This window comes from Rhipicephalus sanguineus, chromosome 2 (genome assembly GCF_013339695.2).
Source record: "Rhipicephalus sanguineus isolate Rsan-2018 chromosome 2, BIME_Rsan_1.4, whole genome shotgun sequence".
Taxonomy (NCBI): Eukaryota; Metazoa; Arthropoda; class Arachnida; order Ixodida; family Ixodidae; genus Rhipicephalus; species Rhipicephalus sanguineus.
The window spans coordinates 19237569-19260861 of NC_051177.1; the positions used below are offsets into that span (position 1 = coordinate 19237569).

Consider the following 23293-nt stretch of genomic DNA (forward strand, 5'->3'; position numbering starts at 1 on the left):
GCTGTGAGCCTTACTTCGTATAACAATTCAATTTCTTGGTATCGCATTCACTGCTTTGCAAACTCTGATTTTTTTTAGCTGTTAGCTATTGACCCTGGAAAGCGAGGGCGAACGAGTAACACGGCGTAGCCGCTTCACAGTGGGCCTTCCGAAGCCAGGGCCGTCAGCGACAGGCCCCTACTGACGCTGCGCATATTAAAGCCGAAATTGCGGCTGCTCAAACCAGGAGGCATGCTTTATTAATGAGCTGACATTTTTAAAGAAGTAAGCAAGGAAGAAATTCGACTCTTGGGACCCTAGCACTCACGAGCTCGAAAGGGCAGAACGAACTCTTAGGGGTTATTTACCGCAAAAGCGGTTACAAAGCCGGGATGTGCTGGTCGAAGGAATTACGAAAAAGCTATTCAGGATGATCTTGCATGGACGCGAAGCATGGATATTGTTCCATATATCTATGCAAGCATTCCCAGATTTCATTCCGTGAGTCCCGAAACATAAGGGAGACATTTTAGCTGCACGCGTGTAGTTATTACTGAACAATGCTTTAATTACGTGCATGCATGCGATGCTTGAGGTGAGCTACCAGCAGCGTTTCTGGAACAGACGTCGTCTGCCGATGAATCGCCGCCGCTCATTATCGCTACCGATAGGCCTAGATGTAACGAGCCTCAACAGAGAACGCATTTTGCCGTCAAGCCGACTTGCACAACAGAAGCCGCGTCGGCACTGTACATGGCATCGTGGCTTACTCGGTTAGCACGTGCAAGCTTTGTTTATTCAGGGAGAGTGGAGTAATTCTTGCCCCGTGGTGGTGACTTTGGAAGCCCCATGATCAAACTGCATGCACAAGTTTTGACATGCCGGTGGTGCGATTGCGGGTGATAGATGTCCCCAAACCCAAGCCTCTGGCCAAGTTTGGCGCAATTTCCGTCGATATTATCAGGATGGCACAGTAAATCCAATTTGGAGCACTTTAGCGCAGTTGGCACAGGTGTGGAATCACTGGGTGAAGCATATCGAAAATCTCATAGGCCACGGTCATGGTGCAGTGCAGCGATGTCTTTACGGATAAGCACCCGAAATACACGGAGGCGTGATGGTGGGTGGCAGGCAGCAAACGTGCCAGTACGGCTTAATCGCTGACAACCCTTCTGATAAGCATCTTCAGCTAACTGCTCAGCAGTGCATGTCGCCTAGCGCAGTGGTATGCAATAACCATAACGCGCAGCACCAGTGTTCATGCTGCCTCTTTGTGCGAGACCCCTAAGTGCGCCGCACAGACATGTTGCCTTCATGAATGTAAGCAGCTCGCCATCGCCACACCTTTGTGCGGTCAGGAACGAAGTGGGTATCACGAACACTTTCATGAAAAACGCATGCGTACGGTACAGCAAGCACCCCAGAAGTGACGGCGTCAGCGTAGTTGGCAATGTGCCGCACACAACTAGGAACGATCGGCTTCATGTGGCAGGAAAAGAAATGCTGCATAGTGGCGAAGTTTCGGCGATAATTCTGTGCGCATCGTCTACGTGCGCACACGCGTTGGAGAAAGCAGGACAAGTCGTCCGCTCTTCCGCTAATGTCTGTGTGTTCCGCATCATCGTTTCCGAATGCTCCATGCGAGAGAGCCATAATCTATTCGACGCTTTGCTGTATCAGCGGCACTCATCACAAAACGAAAACTTGCAACTGACGGTTGGAACATACAGTATTTATTCTAATATAGGTCGACCTTTTTTTTTCCGAAAATGTTGCTCCATAACCAGCTATCGACCTATATTGATGACAAAGAATCTCGACCCATATTCACGAACCAAAAGCGCTGAGCTTATGGCGTTCAACGGTCGCGCCGCGCTGTTCTTCAAGCAGTTCCTACTACTACGCATGTTATATACCATAAAATCTGGAATAAGACCACACCCGCCCCCTTTTTCCGACTAAGTAATTAAGAAAAAGGTTACTGATGCTATAGCTGCATACCACCTTTGCAAAACCCACCCAAAATGCATCCGCTCCGCTGTTGGCGATGAAACCCACGATGAAACTAACGCGTTTGCCGGCAGAGTATGAGGAATGGCTGGTAGAGTTCCAGCGTTTCAAGGAAGCGCAGTTCAAAACATGAGCGGGACAATTTCATTACGCACGGAGGCAATCGGCTGCCTGCGCTTCATTCACGTGGACTGCGCCACTTCCACCTTCCCAAGTTTTAGCTGACTATAGACACGGAGTACCGTATTTGCTTGCATAATGATCGCACTTTTTTTTTTAAAAATTGACGGAAATTTCGGGGTGCGATCATTACGCGGGGTAAATTTTCCGCGAAATATTTTGAGCACCGAAAACGCAAACAAGTCGCGTATCGGAATTCTTACGATAGCTATCTTGAACATAACCAAAAATAAAAGTAGAGTAAGGCCTTACCTTTGTAATAAATGCACACATTACGCAGGAACTACATGCATTGCATATTGCCCTATTTTTTTCATTCACTGATCCCCTAACTTTCATTCAGAGTTTGAAGCATCACTGGCGTCAGTGTCGTCGCCGCTCGATTCCCTGTCGGAATCGACAGTGTCATCACAGTCCCACAGAAGGTTACCTTCCGGTTCCGTCGAGCGCGTTAGATATGCCTGTCTTCTTGAAGCTGTTGGCGACAGTTTTGCTCTTGCCAGTTTTGGTTTCGCGGAAAGCCCGGCGCGTGCTGTTGGTAGCTATGAGCTTCTCACGCTGATTTTTCCAATACCTAATTCTGATTTTGTCGAACGCCGAAATGCCTGCCGGCAGCGCGGTTGCCGTGCTCGAGCGCGTAACCACCTTCAGCTTAAACGCGGCAGTAAAACTCGCGTATCGCCCCATCGTGAACCGGCACTCAAACAAGCCCACGAGGCGCATCTCGACAACGTTTCCTCTTGCTGTCATGAAACGTTTAAGAAAGCCGCAGCGCCTCACATCGCTGCTTCGCAAGGAGAAGGGCTACCTCACACGACGACGATGTTGACATTGCAGCAAGCTACCACAATGCAGCAAGCTACCACCGAAACATCAAAAACGAACCGTCGCTCAAAATTAACGACAAAATACGGCCGCTGCCTCGCTCTCCACTGAGATGGGGCGTAAAGAAGGTAGTCCAGTAACGTGCTTCCTTGAAGTACGCGCCGATTGGAAGCATCAAGAGCAAATTGCAACCGAAGCAAAGCGAGGATCAGGATGCTGCCATGTTGCGGACATCCGTTCACACTCACTTCCGGGCGCAAGCGATTTCTTCTGGTTTCCCAAAAACCTGCGACGCGACAAGCGACGACTATGGATGGCCCTCCGCGACAGCAAATCCTGTCGCTCGTCTCCGTCGCTCGAAAATTGCGTGCATGCGGTTGGGCCGGTTGGGCCTTAACACTGCGGGATATCAAAACCACTGATCAAAACAAACATGGCGGCTGGCGGAGCTAAGCGAACGCGTTTTTTCTCGTAAGTCATGGAGGTCGTGAGTGGGTCATGCGCGTCAGGACAGTTTCTTCCGTCGAAATAATAATTATTTCGTTTAAATCAGTAAATTTGCGGCAACAGCATAGCCATGTTTAAAGGACAGAAACAGAGATGGGCGCGTTCAGCTGCCACAGACGTAGAAACACATGGCGGGCATGTGGTGAAAACTACGGCATTTGTCTTTACTGCTGTCCTAAGATGGCACGCTTCCGCCAACGGTGGGCAAAAATTAGGAATCTGTTTGGTGCGTGCAGTTTCACTTGGTGAGTCTTGAAGAGTTATTTACGTAACGTTCGACAGATGGTAAACATGATGATCATCAGCTAGACTTGGCACACGACATATCGCTGCGGCAAGTTCGGGGTGCGATCATTACGCGGGGGGGAAAAAAAAACGAATTTTGACGACAAAATTTAGGGGTGCGATCATTACACGAGTGCGATCATTATGCAAGTAAATATAGTAGACTGCCGTAAAAAAAAACTTTCACACAGCTCAACGTTTGATCGATCAATTAGTTATATAGGGTGCCTGATCATGAGCGCGACTATTTCTTAGTAGCTGATGCAATTGGCTGCTGCACTTTGGTCACCTGGGCTGTGCTGCTCTAGTCTTCCTAATGGCGCATTCGGTTGGCCACTCTGGTCATCTGGCTTGGAGCTGGCAGATGCGAAGGCTGCCCGCAATCGGAGCAGGTGAGGCAGCGAACCAACTGAGTGCATTGGCGATCTCAGAGCAGTGCATCTGAAGTTCCATCGTGCCGCCAGCGCAGGAAGCCACCGGTTAAACATTCGTGCGCTACATCGACAAATGGCGCCGCCCAGTTAAGGGGCTAGTTCCAACACGTCTGGACGCAGCGATAGCCCTCCGAGCCCAGCGCCTCTGTTTTGACATGGCGCAGTTATGGCTTGGTAGATGTAAACTTGTCACACAAACGCTCAAAAACACCACGAACACAATCTAACACACGTGCACAAGGTATTAGGCATCCGATGCTGTCCCCTTCCGAAATGCGCACTCGTGCTGTCACTAGCTGGCAACCACGGTGGCTAGTGTCAAGTGACCCATGCTCCCAGCCAGATCACATCAACGCTCTCACTTTGAAATCATAGAGGTCCGAAGCGCTCAGAGTCGGAGGCTTATGCTCCGAAAGAACCAACCGAAGGTAGTCTGAGCACTTCAATTCTACCAACCAAATGCGCGGCCACCTTTCAGAGTGCTCCAGAGCACTCGAAAATGCCCATTTGAATACGCCATAAGTTGTACCCAACTACAGACAAGTAGTAGAGTGCTGGAAAAAACCTTGCACACAAAAACTTGAAGTTTGATTGCAATCAATTAGTTATATCAATTGCTTGCCGTATTGTTTCACTATGAAACGCCGCAAAGATGACGTCTTGGTGTGCGCTCAATAAAAATTGTGAGATTTTTGTCGAAATGTGGCAGAAGTAGCACGTTTCACCACTTGGCACAGTTTGGCGCAATTGGTGCCACTATCACATCACTATAATAATGAACGTTGCGTGCGAGCGCGGTTTTGTCTGCGCAATAAATCTTTGTCCTTGGCCGTGACTTTTGTGGGCCCAAGATCAAGCTGCCCATGTCTTCACACACCGGCGGTGTGCTTGCCAGTGACATACTCCATCAAATCCGAGAATCTGGCGCAATTTGGAGCAATTTGCATCAATATTATCAAAATGCTGCAGTAAACCTAATTTGGTTCACTTTGGCACAGTTGGCACAGGAGTCGAATCACTGTGTTATTGCAACCTGTAAAGTGGAATTTTTAATTACAATTTAGAAGTATGAAGTACACTACAATTCGTCATTTTTCGGCAATCCTGTGGTCTGCACACTTTTCCTCATGTGCATGCAAATAGACTAAGCCAGCCTGGAAAATTACCAACCTGGAAGGGACTGCTAGCCTCCACCATGAGTTGCTGCTCGTGACGCAGGACAAGTGTGACGAGCGGCTTGACAAATGCCGGACCTGCTGCGGGAATCTGATGGAAGATGGCAATGATGGCAGCGCACTGGCGAACTTCGGTGGCGTTGGGACCACGGTGTGGGGTGCGCACAGCCACCTCAAGCCAGCAGCCCAGGTGCTGCAGTAGCTGATCGCAGAGCTTCTCGTTGAATGTGTGAGGAAACAGCTGGGTGAGGTAGCTCAGGCGCTGGATCACGCTCAGCGACAGCTGCCTGAAGTCCCCCAGCAACATCAGCAGTGACCGGATTGCCTTGTGTACCTAAACACACATGCCCACTCATCAGGAGAGCATTGCAGCATGTCCTTTGTTTGAGAATATTTTTTGTTTGATTGTGACAACAATTACACAAACTCTTAAAACCGCTACTGAAGCCATTCGTGCCACTGTCTATTGTTCATGTGTGACACATGGATGGTTTTAAAACATTTTCGTAGATACAAGACATGCCGTGCATTTATCACATGCATTATCTAATCACTTGCGAGTTTTTATGAGAAACACCTGCAGGAAAGCAGTGTTGCAAAACTAGTAAGTCTAAATCACTCAAAATGGATTACACTTGAAGCTCATCATGAGGAAGTTACAGTAAACCCTCGTCAGAACACAATAACTTTACTAGAATTATCCCTTTAATTGAAATTTCCTCCAGTCCCAACCCAAACACATGGACTTTCAATAGGCTTGTGGGAATAGTAAATTTTAGGCTCGAAGCGAATTCGAAGCAAATAGTGATTTGTTTGAATAATTTCAAATCGAATTCGAATAGTATATATCACATATTATAAAGAAAAATGAGCATATTTGTCATGACGCAATTAACTTGCACAATATTTTTTTTTAATTTAAGCAAGGCCTGTGCAGATGTCATTCTTTCTGGTTCAAAGAGAAGTGGAAGCAATAGTAGCAGGATTTGACTTTCGGTAGAATGCAACTTGTAAAATATCTTATGTTTTAAAATTTACAATAGTTAGAACATATAAGCCCGTACAACAAGCTTTCAAACTTAAATAATGATGAAGATATGTGAGGGTAATATGCTCATTTAACCTTGAAGTGGGCTTTACGGCAGTGCGGATTTTCCCGGGAAAGGTGTCTTCACCGTACAGGACCCTCCAATGCAGTGAAACCACCTTTACAGGGGGTTACATGTGGTTTATAAATGTCTATTTGTTCATTTCGAATACTTTGAAATTTAGAATCATTTAAATTCGTTTCGAAACGAATTCGAATACTGTAATATTCGTTCGAATATTCAAACTGCTCGAATATTCGCACGAGCCCACTTTTTAAGACACATGACTCAAAGCACACTAATAGCTCGCGCTGCTCAGGGCGACATAGCATGTCATGTCACTGACAACGGCAGCACCGAGAAGGCGCAATCCTTTCTGTCGTTAATGTGTACAGAAGAAGAACCGGTGGAAAAAAGTGGATGCGATGGAGAGGCTTCCCTTGAATTCCAGCAACCCCCAGGGGTGGGGCCGCTCAGATAGTTTTCGGAGCATATTTTGGAGCAGAAAAAAATGCATTTTGGAGCAGGAAAACTGTGTTTTGGAGCAGCTGGTAAAAAAAAAAACCTTTTTATTTACGAATTGTCACCAAACCAAAGTACTGTTAAATTATTCTATGGTAGCTAGGGCAAATGTTCCGTGTCGGAGTTATTTATATGGTAAAGTTGCAAGTTGAAAAAAAAATTAACAAGGAGTGGAACCGAGGGGTGTGAGATGTCACCAATTTTGATATAAAGAAAGTAAGCATTGCACGAACATTTTATTTCAACTTCATTGCTTTCGCTTTTTCTGCACTTTGTCAAATTCTGCAATTCGCTGAGTAGCCTCCTTCAGGGAAGAATTTCCATTAGAAAGGAGTACTTGGCCACTTTCGATTTTGCAAATATCATATTGCTTAATGCTGCAACGTGTAAGCAAGCCACATACTTGCGCAGCAAAACGTAGTTCTGTGTGTAATTGCCTTACAATTGGCAGGGCTGAGACATTTGCATTTGTTTGGCAGGTGCCACGCAACAAAAATACGTGATAAATTAATTCTGCTTCGCTTGCACGCCAAGGCCCCTAAACAGGTGTTCAAATACGCAGCAAGTTTCGTCGGTACAACAGTCGCGTTGCACGAACTAGTCTGGGTCAATTCTCAGTGTTCCTGGCAGTGCCGGTGCTGTGTGTCTGCATGGAGTCAGCAGCTACCTGGCCAGCTGAGAATGCAGTACTACAGTGTACTAGAATATTATTCAAGTACACTACACGCAGGATTATATAGCACCATAAAAGCCAGTGCGTCTTAGTCCAATGTTAGGTATACTTTTTCTGGTTCCAGTTTCATACGGAACGTAATATTCTATATCACGGACGAAGCAGAATCGTAGTTGTTTACACCACTGTCAGGTTCTGCTAAAACTGGACAGAAAACGAATTTGTAGTTGTCGGTTCCTGCATTTTTGAGCAGCGTGATGCAATTTCAGGAAATATTGTGGTTTTGGCGCAACGCGGCACAACTGTAGCACACCTGAACCCCTTTTCCTGCTTGCTGCGCCCATGCACAAGGCAGAGCGGCGCAAGCAGGTGACCATGGCAAAAATTAGTGTGCAAGGAAATAGACAAATGTACCACTCAGCGTTAGTTCAAGTTCACTCAACCACAAGTTCCACTAGTAGTGTTATGCGGCACTAGCGTCTATGCGTATGTGGTTGCTGGCCGCGTAGTTCACAGTTCAGTCATGGTTCAGTGGGTTCAGTCACTTCGGTGCACACATTTGGATCCATGTTGGACTGCTGCAGGCTGTGTGGACACCTGTTTTCGGAGTGCGCTTTGTTATGCATACCAGTGGCGCAGCCAGGAATTTTGTTCAGGGGGGGGGGGGGGGCTGACGTTGCAGCGCGACCTCCTCCTTAAATTTTTTGAACGACTAAGTATACAGGGTGTTTCAGCTAAAAAGCACCAAGTCTTAAAAAATTAAGCATGGGCGCTACGCGTCTCCAATAATCGTAGTGTTGTTCTGAGCCATATAGAGCACGTCAGATTATTTTTCCAATACACTAAGCTCACCAATTAACAAAGATTGCTTAATGAACTTTTTAAATATTGACTCTAGAGAAAAATCTTCAATGCAAAAGTTGTAGGACTTGTTCTGAAACATCAGAATATTTTATCCATGCTAGTATAACTGACTGTTTACGCAAAATGCTCATCTTTTTGGACAAATGGTGCGGCCAGGGAAAAACAAGAATGGGAAAGTACACCTCGAATACGGGCAAAACATGTAACCGGAAACAGTGCGCAGTATGCTTACACAAAACATCACAAATGTACATTTAAATATGCAATCGATATACGAAACTAAGCAATGATCACTATACATAATGCCCAAAGTAAGGCAAAAGAACATGCTGCACAATCACAGAAACTGATATGTCCTTGGGCCAAGCTGCTGTCTCGGACGCGCCATGTGGACAGAACTATAAAGGAAGAACGCAGAAATAACGAAAGAAACTATTCCAATCGCAGTAGAACAGCGCCGGCGAAAACAACAGACCAGACGAGGAGAAGGATACGTAACACAAGGCGCTTGTGTTACGTGTCCTTCTCCTCGTCTGGTCTGCTGTTTTCGCCGGCGCTGTTCTACTGCGATTATGAACCAACTAGCCCAAAAGTACATCTTGACAAACTATTCCAAAACTCTTTTAAAAGTGCGAAACACTATTGTGCACTCAATATAAAAGGAGAGTTGTCGCTTCTAGTTTAAAAAGCAATGAAGAACAAAAACTACAAACGAAAGTAACAAACAATACCGCGATTACGGCTTCCCAATAGCTGAATTTGTTTGGTAACGCCGCATATGCCGACCTCTCAGTGAACAAGGTGAAGCTGTCGATTGGCTGTTAATGTCCACCTGATGCCCGTATTCGTATGCTTATATTAGGTCATGGTGTTAACTGCTAAAAGGTACAACATCCTCACTGCTTTAAAAGGTGGTGACATTGACCCAAACTCTGGAACAGCAGTGTCTTTTCCTTTCGTTTGCGCTGATTTTTGTCCTGCTCGGTATCAAAGGACAAAATTGACCCGGCGAGGAAGCTTAGCGCAGCGGTCAATGACTTCCGACACGCTATGTCGACGTTTCTGTGGGCGTACAGAAGTGCCAGGCCAACCATGCGTTCCTCAGACATCTCGGAGCGTAAGTAGTTCTTAAGTAACCTCATGCTTGAAAACATTCTCTCTGCGCTGGCAGTGGTCACTGGAAGGGTGACTAGAATCTGGAGTAGCTTGTACACATTCGCATAGGACCTGCTGTCGCGGTGAGAGAGGGCATCGGTTCCTGTATTGGGGCGCTGGTTTGCTGCTTTGTTCGCCCACTTTGTCCACCATAGTCGCAGTTCTTCCAAAGCAGCCCTCGTTTAGACGTCATGCGCAAAAACGGTCAGGAGATTTTCTGCTGCTTTCACCCGATCATCTTGCATTGGTGGTACTGGGGATGGTACAATTACTGAAAAGTCCTTTAGAAGTGCCTTGTGCTTTTTGAACCGTTGGTTTAACTGGGCTAGTACGTGGTCCATGAACGGAATGAACAGGCTTCTGCGAAAATATTCTTCCGCGTTTTCGAATGCACTGCTCCCAAGGTTTTGCTTCCGGACACCGGCTCGACGGCTGGTGATCTCTACATTCAGTTTTTCTGCCAACGCCTGCACTTGTGCAAATATTTTTGAGAAAGAAGCATTCTTGTCCTTGCGGTCACTTTCAATTGTCAGCAGTACCACTTCTATGTCGTCAATGGCAGCGATCATGTCGATACTCCTCGTCTGCAGCTTCTCTGACAGTGGCAAAGTCAGTGCTAACACGTGCTCCGTGGCATGCAGGCTTACAAGGAACGCTGGTGAAAAGAATTAGACTGTTTGCCTGCACTGGACTTTCACAATTTCCGTTAAACTTAATCTCCTCTAGTGCTGCGATCAACGGCTCAAAGAGGCTCACAAATGAAAGCACTGCATCGTGCTTCTCGGCCCACCGCGTTTCGCATAGTCCCAAAAGGCGCTGCCTTGTAGACTCAGGAGAGCTCAAACTTAACATTTTTCGCAAAACGTGTGAGCGGCTAGAAGATTTACGGAAAAAGACTGACGTCGCCTTTAGAGTCCCAAAACAGTTCCAGATGTCTGTGATGGAGCATGCCGCACACAGAACTAGATTAAGGGGGTGACTGGCGCAGTGAGTGTAGAGTGCGGCTGATATTTCTCCCGAACAGCAGCTTGAATAGCATTCGTTTTGCAGACCATCGAGCTTGCACCATCGTAGCCTTCACCACGGAGATGCTGCATGTTAATTCTAATGTCTGTAAGGAATCTTATGTCGGTGAGGGCCTGCGGTCACTTTGGTCGTGAATTGGCACAAAACCTGAGAACACTTCTTCGATTTCGTTCGCATCTTTAGTAAGGTACCTTGTACAAACAGTAAGCTGCTCGATACCAGCAATATTCGTCGTTTCATCAGCAAGTACGGAGAAGCAGCTTGCAGCGTTTACTTTTGCAACTAGGCTTTCCTTGATGATTGCAGCAGAGATTTCTATAATCTGGTTTTTTACATCTGGGCTTAAATACGAGGCATTATTTGCGCAACTTTCCAAAAGCTTTTTTTACATCTGTGTCGCCACAATCCGCTCGCATGCGAAGCAGCGCTCTGAATTTGCCTGTATTTGTAGAGGAGGCTGTGCTTGAATCCATGGGACCACTGTCTCCATGGCCACGGAGAGCCAGATGTTGCCACCCGCAAAAGAGAACTGTCTCAACAATAGGCTGTAACTGTCGAGAGTAACGATAGGACGACCCGACATTCGGCGGGGCCGGCGACTAACTGCCGGGCCATGTTTATTGACACTATATATATACACCTGTAACCCCTTAGTGGCGCCGTCTGTTAGTGTGTTAGGGTAAGTGACGCCACCTAGGATTAATATAACAAAATACAACAACACTACATCTTTCTTTCCAAGATCTACAAATTCAGTCTTTTGGGTGCGACCACACGCCTTCCGGATCTGGTAACCTTGTGGGGTATGCTGTCAGGGTCTGCGCCGGTACTCGTATCGTGCTGGCCATGTGATGGTTCCTCCTGGCTGAGTCTGAGCTCCTGGTTTGGGCTCGAGCTCGGAAGGGAGACTGGGGATGACGCACTGAGATCTGGGGAATAAGGCACGAGATGCCGTCGGTTTCGTTGTATAACTCCGCTGGGAGTTTCCACGATGTAGGGTCGGCGACGCTGGCCCCGGCTAAGAACTTGGGCCCGGCACTCCGCATCAGTTACCCACACTTCGTCTCCTGAAGAGAGGTCCCGGAGCACTCTCGCCCCATGCCGACGGTTGAAGTCCCGAGTTTGCCTTTCCTTAGCTGCGGCGTCCTTTTGGAAGACGACGTCTGGTCGTGGTAGGTCCGGTGACAGCTTGGCCGGGTCCCTGGGAATGCGTGTCCGTAACCGTCGCCCCATGAGAAGTTGGGACGGGCTGTACCCTGTGACCCCTGGCGTGTCACGATACGCCAGCAATGCCAGGAACCGGTCGTTGCTCTTGCGGAAAAGATCCTTCACAGTCTTAACAGCCCGTTCCACCGCACCATTCGAGTGAGGATAACCAGGACTGCTAGTGATGTGTCTAAACCCATAGCTCTGGGCAAAACTTGAGAACTCGTGTGACGAGAACTGGGGGCCATTATCACTTCGAAGCACTTCCGGTATGCTGAATCGAGCCATGACACTCTTGATAGCCGATATCACCGCTTGGCTAGAAGTGTTGCGTAGCGTGATAACCTCTGGATAGCGTGAATAGTAGTCCACGAGCAGCAGAAAATTTTGTCCCTCCAAGTGGAACAAATCTGCTCCCACTTGTTGCCATGGGTACTCCATTGAAGGTGTTGGCAGGAGAGGCTCGGCACGCTGGACCCTGGTGGTTGCACAACGTTCACATGATTCCACCATAGACACGATATGTTTGCCTATATGAGGCCACCAAACAGCATCCCGCGCACGTGCCTTGCATCGGTTCACCCCCTGATGACCCTCGTGAAGTGAATCCAAGACATCCTTCTGCAAAGCCTCCGGAATCAACAGACGTCCTCCTTTAAGGAGCAGCCCATTGCACACTGTCAGCTCCCCTTGGTACCTCCAATACTTCGAGAGGTTTGATGGTACTTTGTTTTTCTGAGGCCAACCTTGCCTGCAGTACTTCACGAGGGTAACACACTCGCCATCCATCAACTGGTGCTGACGAACTGCTTTAAGGCTAACTGGTGCGCCTTCCGCGATGTTGCCGACGACCTCACTGACGTACAACTCCACTTGGTTTCCTTCTGCTGGAGACGCTGATGTGACGGGGCCTCTTGAGAGGGTGTCAGCTGTTGCCAGCAGCTTCCCTGGAACGCACAATACCGTGTACTGGTACCTCATGAGTTTCAGTCGAATCCTGTGGATCCTTGGTGGTAAAGCATCGACATTCATGGAACCAAGCAAGGACGTGAGCGGTAAGTGATCGGTCTCGATGGTGAAGTGTAAGCCCCGGACATACTCGTCAAACCGTTTGACAGCCCTTGCAGCTGCCAAGGCCTCCTTTTCCGTTTGGCTGTACCATTGCTCTGTTGGTGTGAGGGAACGTGATGCGTAGGCCATGGCTCTGCGCTCTCCGCTCGGTTGGTCTTGTAGCAAAACGGCACCTAAGCCAAACGAACTGGAATCTGCGGATACTATGGTCGGGTACAGCGGGTGGTAGTTAGCCATGCAGATGTTGGACGACATCATGTCTTTCAACTTTTGGAAGGCGACCTGCTGGGCCAGTCCCCATGCCCAGTCACTTCTTTTGTTGAGCAGTCCTCGAATGGGTGCCGTCACCTCTGACATATGGGGTAAGAACCGTCCCACGTGGTTTACCATGCCCAATTATCTGCGGACGCCACCGACGTCGACAGGAGGTTCCATGCTCTTGAGAGCAGCAATCTTGTCTGGGTCCGGCGAAATACCGCTGCCGCAGATAACTACCCCGAGGAACTTGACGCTTGTGACGCCGAATTGACATTTCGACTTGTTCAGGGTCAGCCCGGCGTTTCTCAATCGAGTCAGCAGTGATTGGAGCCGGCTGTCATAATCTGCACGGTCGCGGCCAAAAACCAAAATGTCGTCGATCATGTTTACGACGCCTTCTTGACCCTCGAGAATGTAACTCATTTGGCGCTGAAAGTATTCGGGGGCGGACGTTATCCCGAATGGCAGTCGACGGTAGCAATAACGTCCGAACGGCGTTATGAATGTTGTTAATTCTTCAGACTCTTCTGCCAGTTTTACTTGATGAAAACTTGATGTAGCGTCAAGCTTCGAGAACACCTGAGCATTACCCAGTAGTCCCAACACTTGGTCTACGGTGGGCAAGATATGGCGCTCGCGCAACACTACCTGGTTCAACTTGGTGAGGTCGACACAGATGCGATATGAACCGGATGCCTTCGGTACGACGACCATACCGGCGCACCACGGAGTAGGCTTAGTCACGCATCTGATCACGCCCTCCGCTTCAAGCCTGTCAAGCTCCGCCTTCACGACACCGTGTAAAGGGATGGGCACACGTCTAGGGACCAGCAGCGAATAGGGGACAGCATCTGGTTTTAGGCGTATAGTGTACGCTTCTTGCAGCTCGCCCAAACCACAGAACAGCTTGTCTAATGCCGCCTGGTTGCCTTGCGTCTCGACCACCGGATCCACGAACTTGACCACACCCAGCTCTTGGATAGCAGGAAATCCCAGAAGTGGCATGACCTGTGACCGAAGCACGTAAAGTCGTTGCGTTGCCGACTTGTTCTTCCATTGCAGAGTGGCGGTGAACGTTCCCAGCACGTCCAGCGGTTGTCCCGCCGGTGCTGAAAGTTCCCCTTCCGGCGGCTCAAGATATGGCGGAATTCCAGAAAACGTACTGGGGACGACTGTGACCTCGGGGCCGCTGTCAACTTTGAAGCGTAGAGGCGTTCCATCCACTTTTACATCCACGAACTTGGCCCGCTCTCCGCTGTTCGAACCGACAGCACCCAATTCCACAACGGAAAGTTGCTTGCTAGCCCGGCAAACCACTGCGAAATGGCCCTTCTTTCCACATTTGTTGCAGGTTGCTCGGCGTGCGGGGCATTCTGAGCGCAAATGTAAGGACCGGCCACAAAATCCACAAGGCGAAGAAACATGCATCCGTGGGGCAGCTGCATTGCGCGTCTCTCGCTGCTGTGGGCGGTTCTGCATGACTTTTGCCGCGTCCACGTTTATCGATTCGTGATGCGTTATCACTGCTGGCGAACATGCTGAAAGATTTGCCCTTTCCTTCTCTGCGTCTTCTGCTTGACGGCAAAATGCGCGATTCATCTAACGTAAGCTTTGGATTCCAGCAGAGCTTATCTGATAACTTCGTGTCACGAACGCCAACGATAAAACGGTCGCGGACCAGTCGCTCCTCTATGTCCCGTGCAGAGTAATTGCATCGTTTCACCATATTTCCCAGTGCCGTGAAGAACGCGTCAGCTGTCTCGCCTGCCTGTTGAACACGTCGGTGGAACCGTGCGCTCTCGTAGAGCTCGTTGGTGGGGTGTAAGAAGTATCCGTCCAGCTTACCCACGATGACGCTGTACTTTGAATAGTCTTCGTCCCGTACTTGCAATAAACACAAAATGTCCCGTGACCTGGTGCCCATGCAGTATAGCAGCGTTCCGACGCGAACTTCATCGTCCGCCGCATGAAGACCCGTTGCAAAACTGTAGTCGTCGAACTGCTGACGCCACCTCTGCCAAGCCGCTGGGTTCTCGAAGTCGAAATGGGGTGGCGGTTGCAAGTTGGGCCCAGCGACCATGGCCATCATGGCTTTCCCGCCAGTCGCCGTAGGTAGCTCGCTGTCCTTGTTCTGCTCGCCCAGAGGCATTTTTAGTATGATGCAGATCCCACTTCTGACACCATGTCGAGAGTAACGATAGGACGACGCGACGTTCGGCTGGGCCGGCGACTAACTGCCGGGCCATGTTTATTGACACTATATATATACACCTGTAACCCCTTAGTGGCGCCGTCTGTTAGTGTGTTAGGGTAAGTGACGCCACCTAGGATTAATATAACAAAATACAACAACACTACAGTAACTTCCTTCGGTTCTCTCTTATTTGAATTTGCCTGCCATGTTCCAGTTGATCAACAACACTGGGCACACATCCTGAGAAGGTTTGAAGAAAATTATCGGCCACAAGCTGAGCGTCAGTGTGATATTTAGTGGCTTCATGTGCACCGAAGAATTCGAAGGCGTGCTTCCACTTTTGAAATGGCTTGGATACGAGGGCCCCAGTGTGCGCATGTTGGCACTTGCCAACCTCACTTCCGCTAAAAAGGACACACACTTGGCAAAACGCACCCTCTTAAAGCGGTGAGTAGCTAAGCCATCGGTACCTGTCCAGCCAAGCCACCTGAAACCTTCGTTTCTGCTTCAAATCGTTCATAGACATAAACATGTAGCCTGGCGGAGGAATTCAAGGAGAAGTTAGCAGATGATGTTTTGTCTGATCATCCACTTTTGAGTCATCTGTGTAGAGCCCGATATCAATCTTGCCTTTGCTAACATTTTGAGGGTCTGAAAGAGATAAATAATTAAATAAATAATAATAAGGCTGAAGCGCAATGAATCCAACTCCCCCGGGTGATGCCCCTGGTTGGTGGCGTATGAGAGCACTAAAAATTTTGGGGGGGGGGGAGGGGGGGCTGAAGCCCCATAAGCCCCCCCCCTGGCTACGCCTCTGATGCATACCCCACATTCCGTGCTAGCAATCCCGGAAACAATTACAATTAGGCAGTGCATAGAATCACAGGCTAAGAACTGGAAGGCAGCTTTGACTCCTTCGCACTGGATGACGCTGCTATTCCCGTTGTTGCACAAGCTATGGATATCGGATTAGTTAGCACTGGTTAGAACATGGTGGCCCAATAAAGACGAAGAGCTGATAAACAGAGAGACACGTGAAACAGCAAACATGGCGCAGACTCGGGAGTACTTCCATCTGCTGTGGAACAAACTTGCAAACCGTGAGGCCTTATGCAAACCGTGAGCAAATTAGAGCATTTATTGCTCGCGCCCAGCGAAAACACAAGGCAGACAAAGCTGACTGCTTTTTTGCACCTCAATAAAGGCTTGCTTCCCTGAATATCTATACTTCGGACTTCCTCGCAGTTGTAGCGTGATTGAAGTTCAACATCTTTAGCTTTTATTGAGTAGTCACTTATCAAATTACTCGTTATGTCAAATTTTCTCGTCCTTCGGTTTCCTTTGCTATGAAGAAGGTTTGCTGTACCACCATCTTGCACAATATGTGCCCAACAAGGTGCAAAATTTTTAATGTGCAAAGAAGGTGGCTTCGCAGCCCTTCTTTGCACCTTGCACAACAGCCTTTATAATGGCGGCTTTCTGTGTTATGCATTTGGCTCATCCATATTGCTATAATATTGGCAAAATCACAGCAGAGTGGCAAGAGCAAAGAAATGTCTGTCTTGAATGGTCAGCAAGAGACCTTCCTCAGGAAATCCCAGAGTGCCCCGCGGTCTTTCAGAGCATTATGGGGATATGTGTACGGTGAGCAACCCAGCTGTTCAGTCGCCTGCCGCTTGTTGGTGCTGTGGAAGCACGAAAAAAGGAGAATGCACTGCCGCTTCTTCACTATTTTTATATCTCAAGGACTACACATAAACGAGAGGATCTGCATGTATTTCTATGCATGAAATGTAAAAAGAATAACACAGTCAGTGTAGGTATGAACGAGCGGCCACACTATTGCGGAGAGCCACTCTGCCATAAACATGTTGCCTCCATTGTTTGAAAGTTTCCAACTGGATGCCGCATTCTCATCAAGGGTTTGCAGAGACCAAAAAATCATCAAAGAAAAAAAAAGTTTTTTTTTTTGTTACAATATTGAAATCTGCAGCTTTTCTTTCACATGACTTAAGAGGGAAGACGTGGCAATGAGAATGGTAAACTTAGTCAAAATGTTACATTCTTCAATTAATTTTTTTCTGATATGCTGAGACCGTCTTTTACGTCATGGCAAAATATTAGACCGAAATAAGCAGCAGAAGTTGAGAAAAAAGCATTTTACTAGTGTGCTGTCATCAAAAACTATGGGAAAATTGGGCTTTAGAAAATGCAAATCAGTAGCTTTCCCTTGGCACAGTGCTGCCATATTGGCATCAACGTAAAAAGGACAGATCGGGGCTCAAGATAGCCACAAAGCTGCATTGCTACAATGAAAAATAAAACCAGCATCCTTCTGAGTTCCACTTTCTTAGCTTTGAGCCCCATTTTCTTTGAGCTCCATTTTCTCAGCTTTCATTTTTTGAGCACTTGCTGTCAGTCATCCCTGTGCCATTTCACAAGTAAAGCTATAACCATTCCGTTTTCTGCACTTAGACCCTGAGACATTGGTGAGTGCCGTAAAGCTGTCCATATTTGTCTGCATGTGATACAGATTTTTATGTTTGGCCTTTTGTAAAAGTTGTTGGTAAGACAGTATGTACAGAACATTGCAAAAACTTTTTGCGCGCTTATTCGAACACTAAAAAATAAACCACTCGCTTTACAGCCCAGAACAGGCCCTTGTGAATATACTTATGCAAAAATCTCGACGAAGTTATCTCTAATTCGTTAATTAATTATGGGATGACAATGAGAGCCAATCAAGTGTCGTAACTCAAAAACTACAATGCATAGCTCAAAACAGATTTCAGATGTGATATCAGTACAACAAAGCACATCTGCATGCCAAATTTCATCATTTTATCTCGATAAATAACGAAAATAGTTTTAATTGCCACGTCCCCCCTTAAGCCTTATAAGATGTTATTTCATCCACAGCTTAGACCTGTGCAACCAGTCCGAGTTGAATCTGAAATGTTCTAGGGTGACATTTAGCCTGTTGGAGTGATATCTCATGATCCAGAACAGCTAGAGATGTATTTATTTTATTATAAAGCCCAAACTGTGTATCACAAAGTGTTGAGAGCAGAATTCTCATTTTCTCTTCATAGATATCCTAAATTCGATTTTGCTTGTTCCTTATGGTAGTCAAAATACATGCATTTAATTTTGATTAACTCCAGAATGACTCATTTGATTCAAAATTATTTCATTCGAAAACTATTTGCAACGTTGCATTTATTGAATATTATAGTATCTAGCTATCAAATAATGTTCACTTTATGCCGCAGTATCTTTTTCTCCCGTCTCCATGAACAACAGAGAGGCAGCTTTGTATATCTTGTAAACTAGTTGACCTTCAAAAAAATTATTGCATATTTGAATTAAGCATGAAAAACGAAACAACTCCATTTAGTTTCATTAGGCTTGGACTTATAACACAGCAAAATATCTCCACATATCGTGTCCCCGCTTAAGGGGGGACGTGGCTTTGGAAAACCAACTTTCTTATAACTTAACAGATGTTGATGAAAATTGGTACAAATATTCAGCATGTCTCCCTGCTGCTTCTAAAAAAGTTTCAGAGTGATATCTTCAGAACTTTTTATTCAATTAAATTTTTACTTCTTGCATTTTCTTGCACTTTGCGCAATGCCTGGAGAGTTTAAAAAAAGGACTAGAAGGCTAGGTGAATATTTGTTGCATAGCTAAATGCACGCTGAGTGTCATGACATTCTTGCTTTATTTTTTTTGCAACACAATATTCTTGCATTGCGATTCTTTTTGACACCTTCAAATCGGGCACACTCTTAGGATGAACGAGTAGTCACTTCGTAAAATTACAAAGCATCAAAGTGAGAAAGAAAGAATGTCACGACATGCATTGTAGTCTAAGAAACATGACAAAAGAAACGGAGTGAAAATAGGCCAAACGGTTAGGAAGAAAATGGCTGCGCAAACTTGGCAGGCAGGCAAAAAGGCACTTTTGAGAAAACGGCTCTCGAGGTTTCACCTTTGCGTCCAGTGATCTGGAATGCACCAGGATCATAGTTTTTGGTGTTCTTAGTGATGTGAGGTCTCTTGAGCATTTGGTGCTTGCTTTGGTGCACTTTTGATGCCTTTTTTTCCCGTGTGGCATCCTTCTCTGCAGCTCATTGAATGGAGTGCTTTCCAGGCTTCGGGCCAAGTGATGCACAAAACTCTCTATAAGCATGGAGAGTGCCAGTATTATACTTGCAGACTGCCTCATTGACAGCTGTTTCGGCGGCAATCAGTGAAGTGTTTAGCTCTTCTGGTAGAATTGACCAAACTATCGAATGAAGACTCTCGGCCGCATTTTGACTTTTTTTTTTTTTTTTTTGGCAACAGCCGAGCAACTGAGGGTGGTCAGGTTTTAGTAGACTGGCAGCAATGCAGTGCTGCCAATTTATACGTGTGCGGTGGTGGAGCCTTGCCTTCAGCTTCTGCAGCACGGTACTTGCACCAGCTCAGGGACCCAAAGGGGCAGAATTCATGGCGTGGCTCCTCATCTCTCGAGGTGACATGATGGAACGTTGCCATTATGGCCTTTTGCATGTCATCAATGTCAACCTTGTCACGGATAGCCATACCATAACCAGTCAGTCTTTTAAATTAATCAGGTCTTGAGTCAGGCCGGCCCATCCTCCAAGTGGTTGATCTTTTTTGCTTCTTGATACAGGTGTTGGCAGAGCTGTACCCACCCTCTTTTTGACATGATTTATACAGTCTTCTTTAGCCAATGGAATAAATCCGTATGTTCTTTCTTCAGAAAGAGTCAGGGAAGTATCACTGTCTCCATCAAACATTGGATGTGTGTCGGAGGTCATTCTTTCCAGTGAGCTGAATAAAATTAACGTGGGGGTCGTGGCATTCAGTACCAACTTTCTTATTCCTTCGTAGGTTTTCATGAAAATTGGCACACTTATTGCAAACATTTCTGGGATGAAATATATGAGCAGTTTATTCAATAACGCGAGTTGGTCAGATATAAATTCAACTCCCTGCTTCACACACGCCACGCTCATTTGCAAACCTCGCCTGTGATGCGTTTCGTCATCCACTCGGTCGCGGAAACGGTAATTTGCGAGGCTTTCGTTATTTTAGAAGATTCATCAGAGCTAGCGGCGATACCAAGCACGAATCCAAGCGTGCCTAAATTGCATCACCAGCGCTTTCTTTCATGCCGATGTACTCGGCCGCGGGGTCCGGGAAGTCGCGCACTATATGCTGGCTGGCGGCATTCGGCGACAATACGCAGTGCTCAGCCGCGGCGACGAAAAATCGGCGCGCGTAACGTACTTGGTCTCTCATTTTGCGGCGCCGACGCGCGAAATTGCTAGCCGCTGCTCGGAGCGGTCAATGCGCGACGAGCTTGACCGGGAGTCCGCTGCCGATGCGTAAAGTGCCCATCCGCACTTTCGAGTAGCCAGCGGACGATGCGATTTGTTGCTTGCGACGAAGCACAGTGCGGCTTGTCCGCTAGCACGATGTCCGTGCCCGCAAAGTTCGGATTCGTCTCGTAAACCAGCGCCGTAAGCGGAGTTAGGCCTAGCCACGACTCCGAGCAGCAAGCTCGGTCGCGGTGTGCGTGGCCGCGGTGCCCGATGTTTCAAAGCACGTCATGTTCGATCGCGAGTACAAAGAGTAGTCCCGCGAAGTTCTTCGTCACGGAGGACGAAGTGCTGACAAGCTGAACTACCCGAGACGCGCATCTGCGATGTTCGCGACGAGCGCGGCACGCTACCGTCTATCGTACACTGATGACGGCGCTTCCGCTTGCAGCTGTCAAACTACAGGGTAATCATATTCTAAATTATCGTCAACCCGTGTACACAGAACGAGAGCGGACGCGTCACTAAGTAGCGTGATTTTCGACAGTCGTAACATCAGGTAACATCGCGACGCGTAAGCAGCAGACGACTGTCCTCTCGAAGCGAGCATCGGACCAATGGCGAGGCGTTCTGGAGCAACATGGCGGACGCGGCCAATCGGAGGCCTCGAAACGACCTTCAGAGATTTGCTTTTTGTGCGCTTGTTTTTAAAGGGAGGCGCCAGCTGAGGGGGGGAATTTGAAAAAGAAGAAATGCCCTTTACGGCGAGCTCAAAATGGCGGCGCCCGGTTGTACCGTTGCGGAGCAAGAAATTTTTGAAAAGCACTGTTTTTTTGCGATCTCCACAATAATTTTCGACACCTCAGCCCGCGCAACTAATTTTTTAAAGCACTTCTAGGTGGTTTTCAGTGAAGATATTTTGGAATCAGATAGAAAAAGGGCTACAGAAACCGAAAATGTGATTTTCAAAAAATCGATTTTTTTGCGATTTTGCGCGATACGAAAGCCGCGTCCCCCCTTAAAGGAGTGGTGGCAGACAATTTGTGAACCTCTGTTTTTTGCTCTTAATCAGTGGCTACTGACTCGTTATTAGTGGCAACGAACCTCACTAGCCCCAGTGCGAGATGAATGCTTAACTATATGCTCGCATGTTACGACCGGAGGCAGTTTCGATTTCAAAGAGCACTTGGCCTCGTGACGTAGTTGGCCTACTCGTTAACAAATACTATGAGGTGACCACGAGAGCCACTGACGTCACTGGCCAGCTTCTGCCATGTGGTCAGCGATGCTGTTTCGTCCGCTGTGTTGAGCGTTGCGAGTTCTTGTTTCCTCAATCGTCAAACAACGTTGCTTATCTAGTGCGGCAATGGATCAAAGAGCTGGGAGGAGCGTAAAAATCAGTCCGAAAAGCTCAATTCACTTCACGAATCTCCCCGGTGGCTGCGATTTTGTTCTTGTCGTTGTCATTCAACTGAGGCGATGTTTGTTTTCCGTGAGGCTTGGAGCAGCTGCCGCATTAGACATGCTGAAACATTTTCGCTTCGATCATTTGTAATGTAGCAGGTTAAGAAGTGATGAAGGAAGCAGTGATATCACAACATTGTCACTCTGTAGCGGTGTTTACGTGTAACATGCAAGTGACGTGATATACGCTTTACTGACTTGTATTTAGAATGGGCAATGCTGCATTCTCAAGGCATACCAATGCCACATACGCACGTCGGAACACCGACGCAGTTATCTGTCCACTACGCAATACGATCGCAGCAGTAGAGTGCTTTAGTTTGTCTTTGGACTTCCTAATGTTTGCAGATATCTGCAATGTTTGCAGATATCTGCTTACCGCAGCTGTTGACGGCTGCAGCAGTAGCAGCAGCCGCAGAGCTGGTAGCAACATCTTGTGGCATTTTGTCCACCTACAATAATTTCTTTTTTTCTGTTTTCTACGTCGTGTTGCTGTTCTTGTCGCGAAAAAATCAATGAGAATACTGTGAGTTGCTAATTATTATGAGTGTGCAAATGTTCGAAATTTCGAATATTTTTCGAATAGTGTTCGCTATTCGATTCGATTCGCACTGGAATTTTACTATTCGAACTTCCCAAAAACAAATACAATCAACGTCCGATTGAAAGTGACCCCTTCAGATTTTCAGTATGCTTCACCTCATTACACTCGATTAGAAGTGGTCCCAACGTCCCATTAAAAGTGGTCCCAAGATTTTCAATATGCTTCACCTCATCACAGCCCCGTATTACAGCAAAGCTGCCTTTCCAGCTTCGACCGATTAGAAGTGGTCCCTAGATTTTTCATAATGCTCCACCTCATCACGCCCCCCCATTGCGGCAAAGCTGCCTTTCAAGCTCCGCTACGGTCGCAAGTAATAATAATAATATCTGGGGTTTAACATCCCAAAACCATGATATGATTATGAGAGACGCCGTAGTGGAGGGCTCCGGAAATTTCGACCACCTGGGGTTCTTTAACGTGCACTTAAATCTAAGCACGCA

The 23293-nt window shown here is 47.2% G+C and overlaps 1 protein-coding gene across 1 annotated transcript in view; it reads right to left on the reverse strand.

Moving 5' to 3' along the window:
* LOC119381076 (transformation/transcription domain-associated protein) overlaps window positions 1–23293 on the reverse strand; it is a 54839-nt gene that overhangs the window by 6814 nt on the left and 24732 nt on the right. The window contains exon 4 of the mRNA XM_037649063.1: window positions 5387–5729. Coding sequence (XP_037504991.1) covers window positions 5387–5729 — 343 coding nt within the window. The remainder of the gene's footprint in view (window positions 1–5386; window positions 5730–23293) is intronic.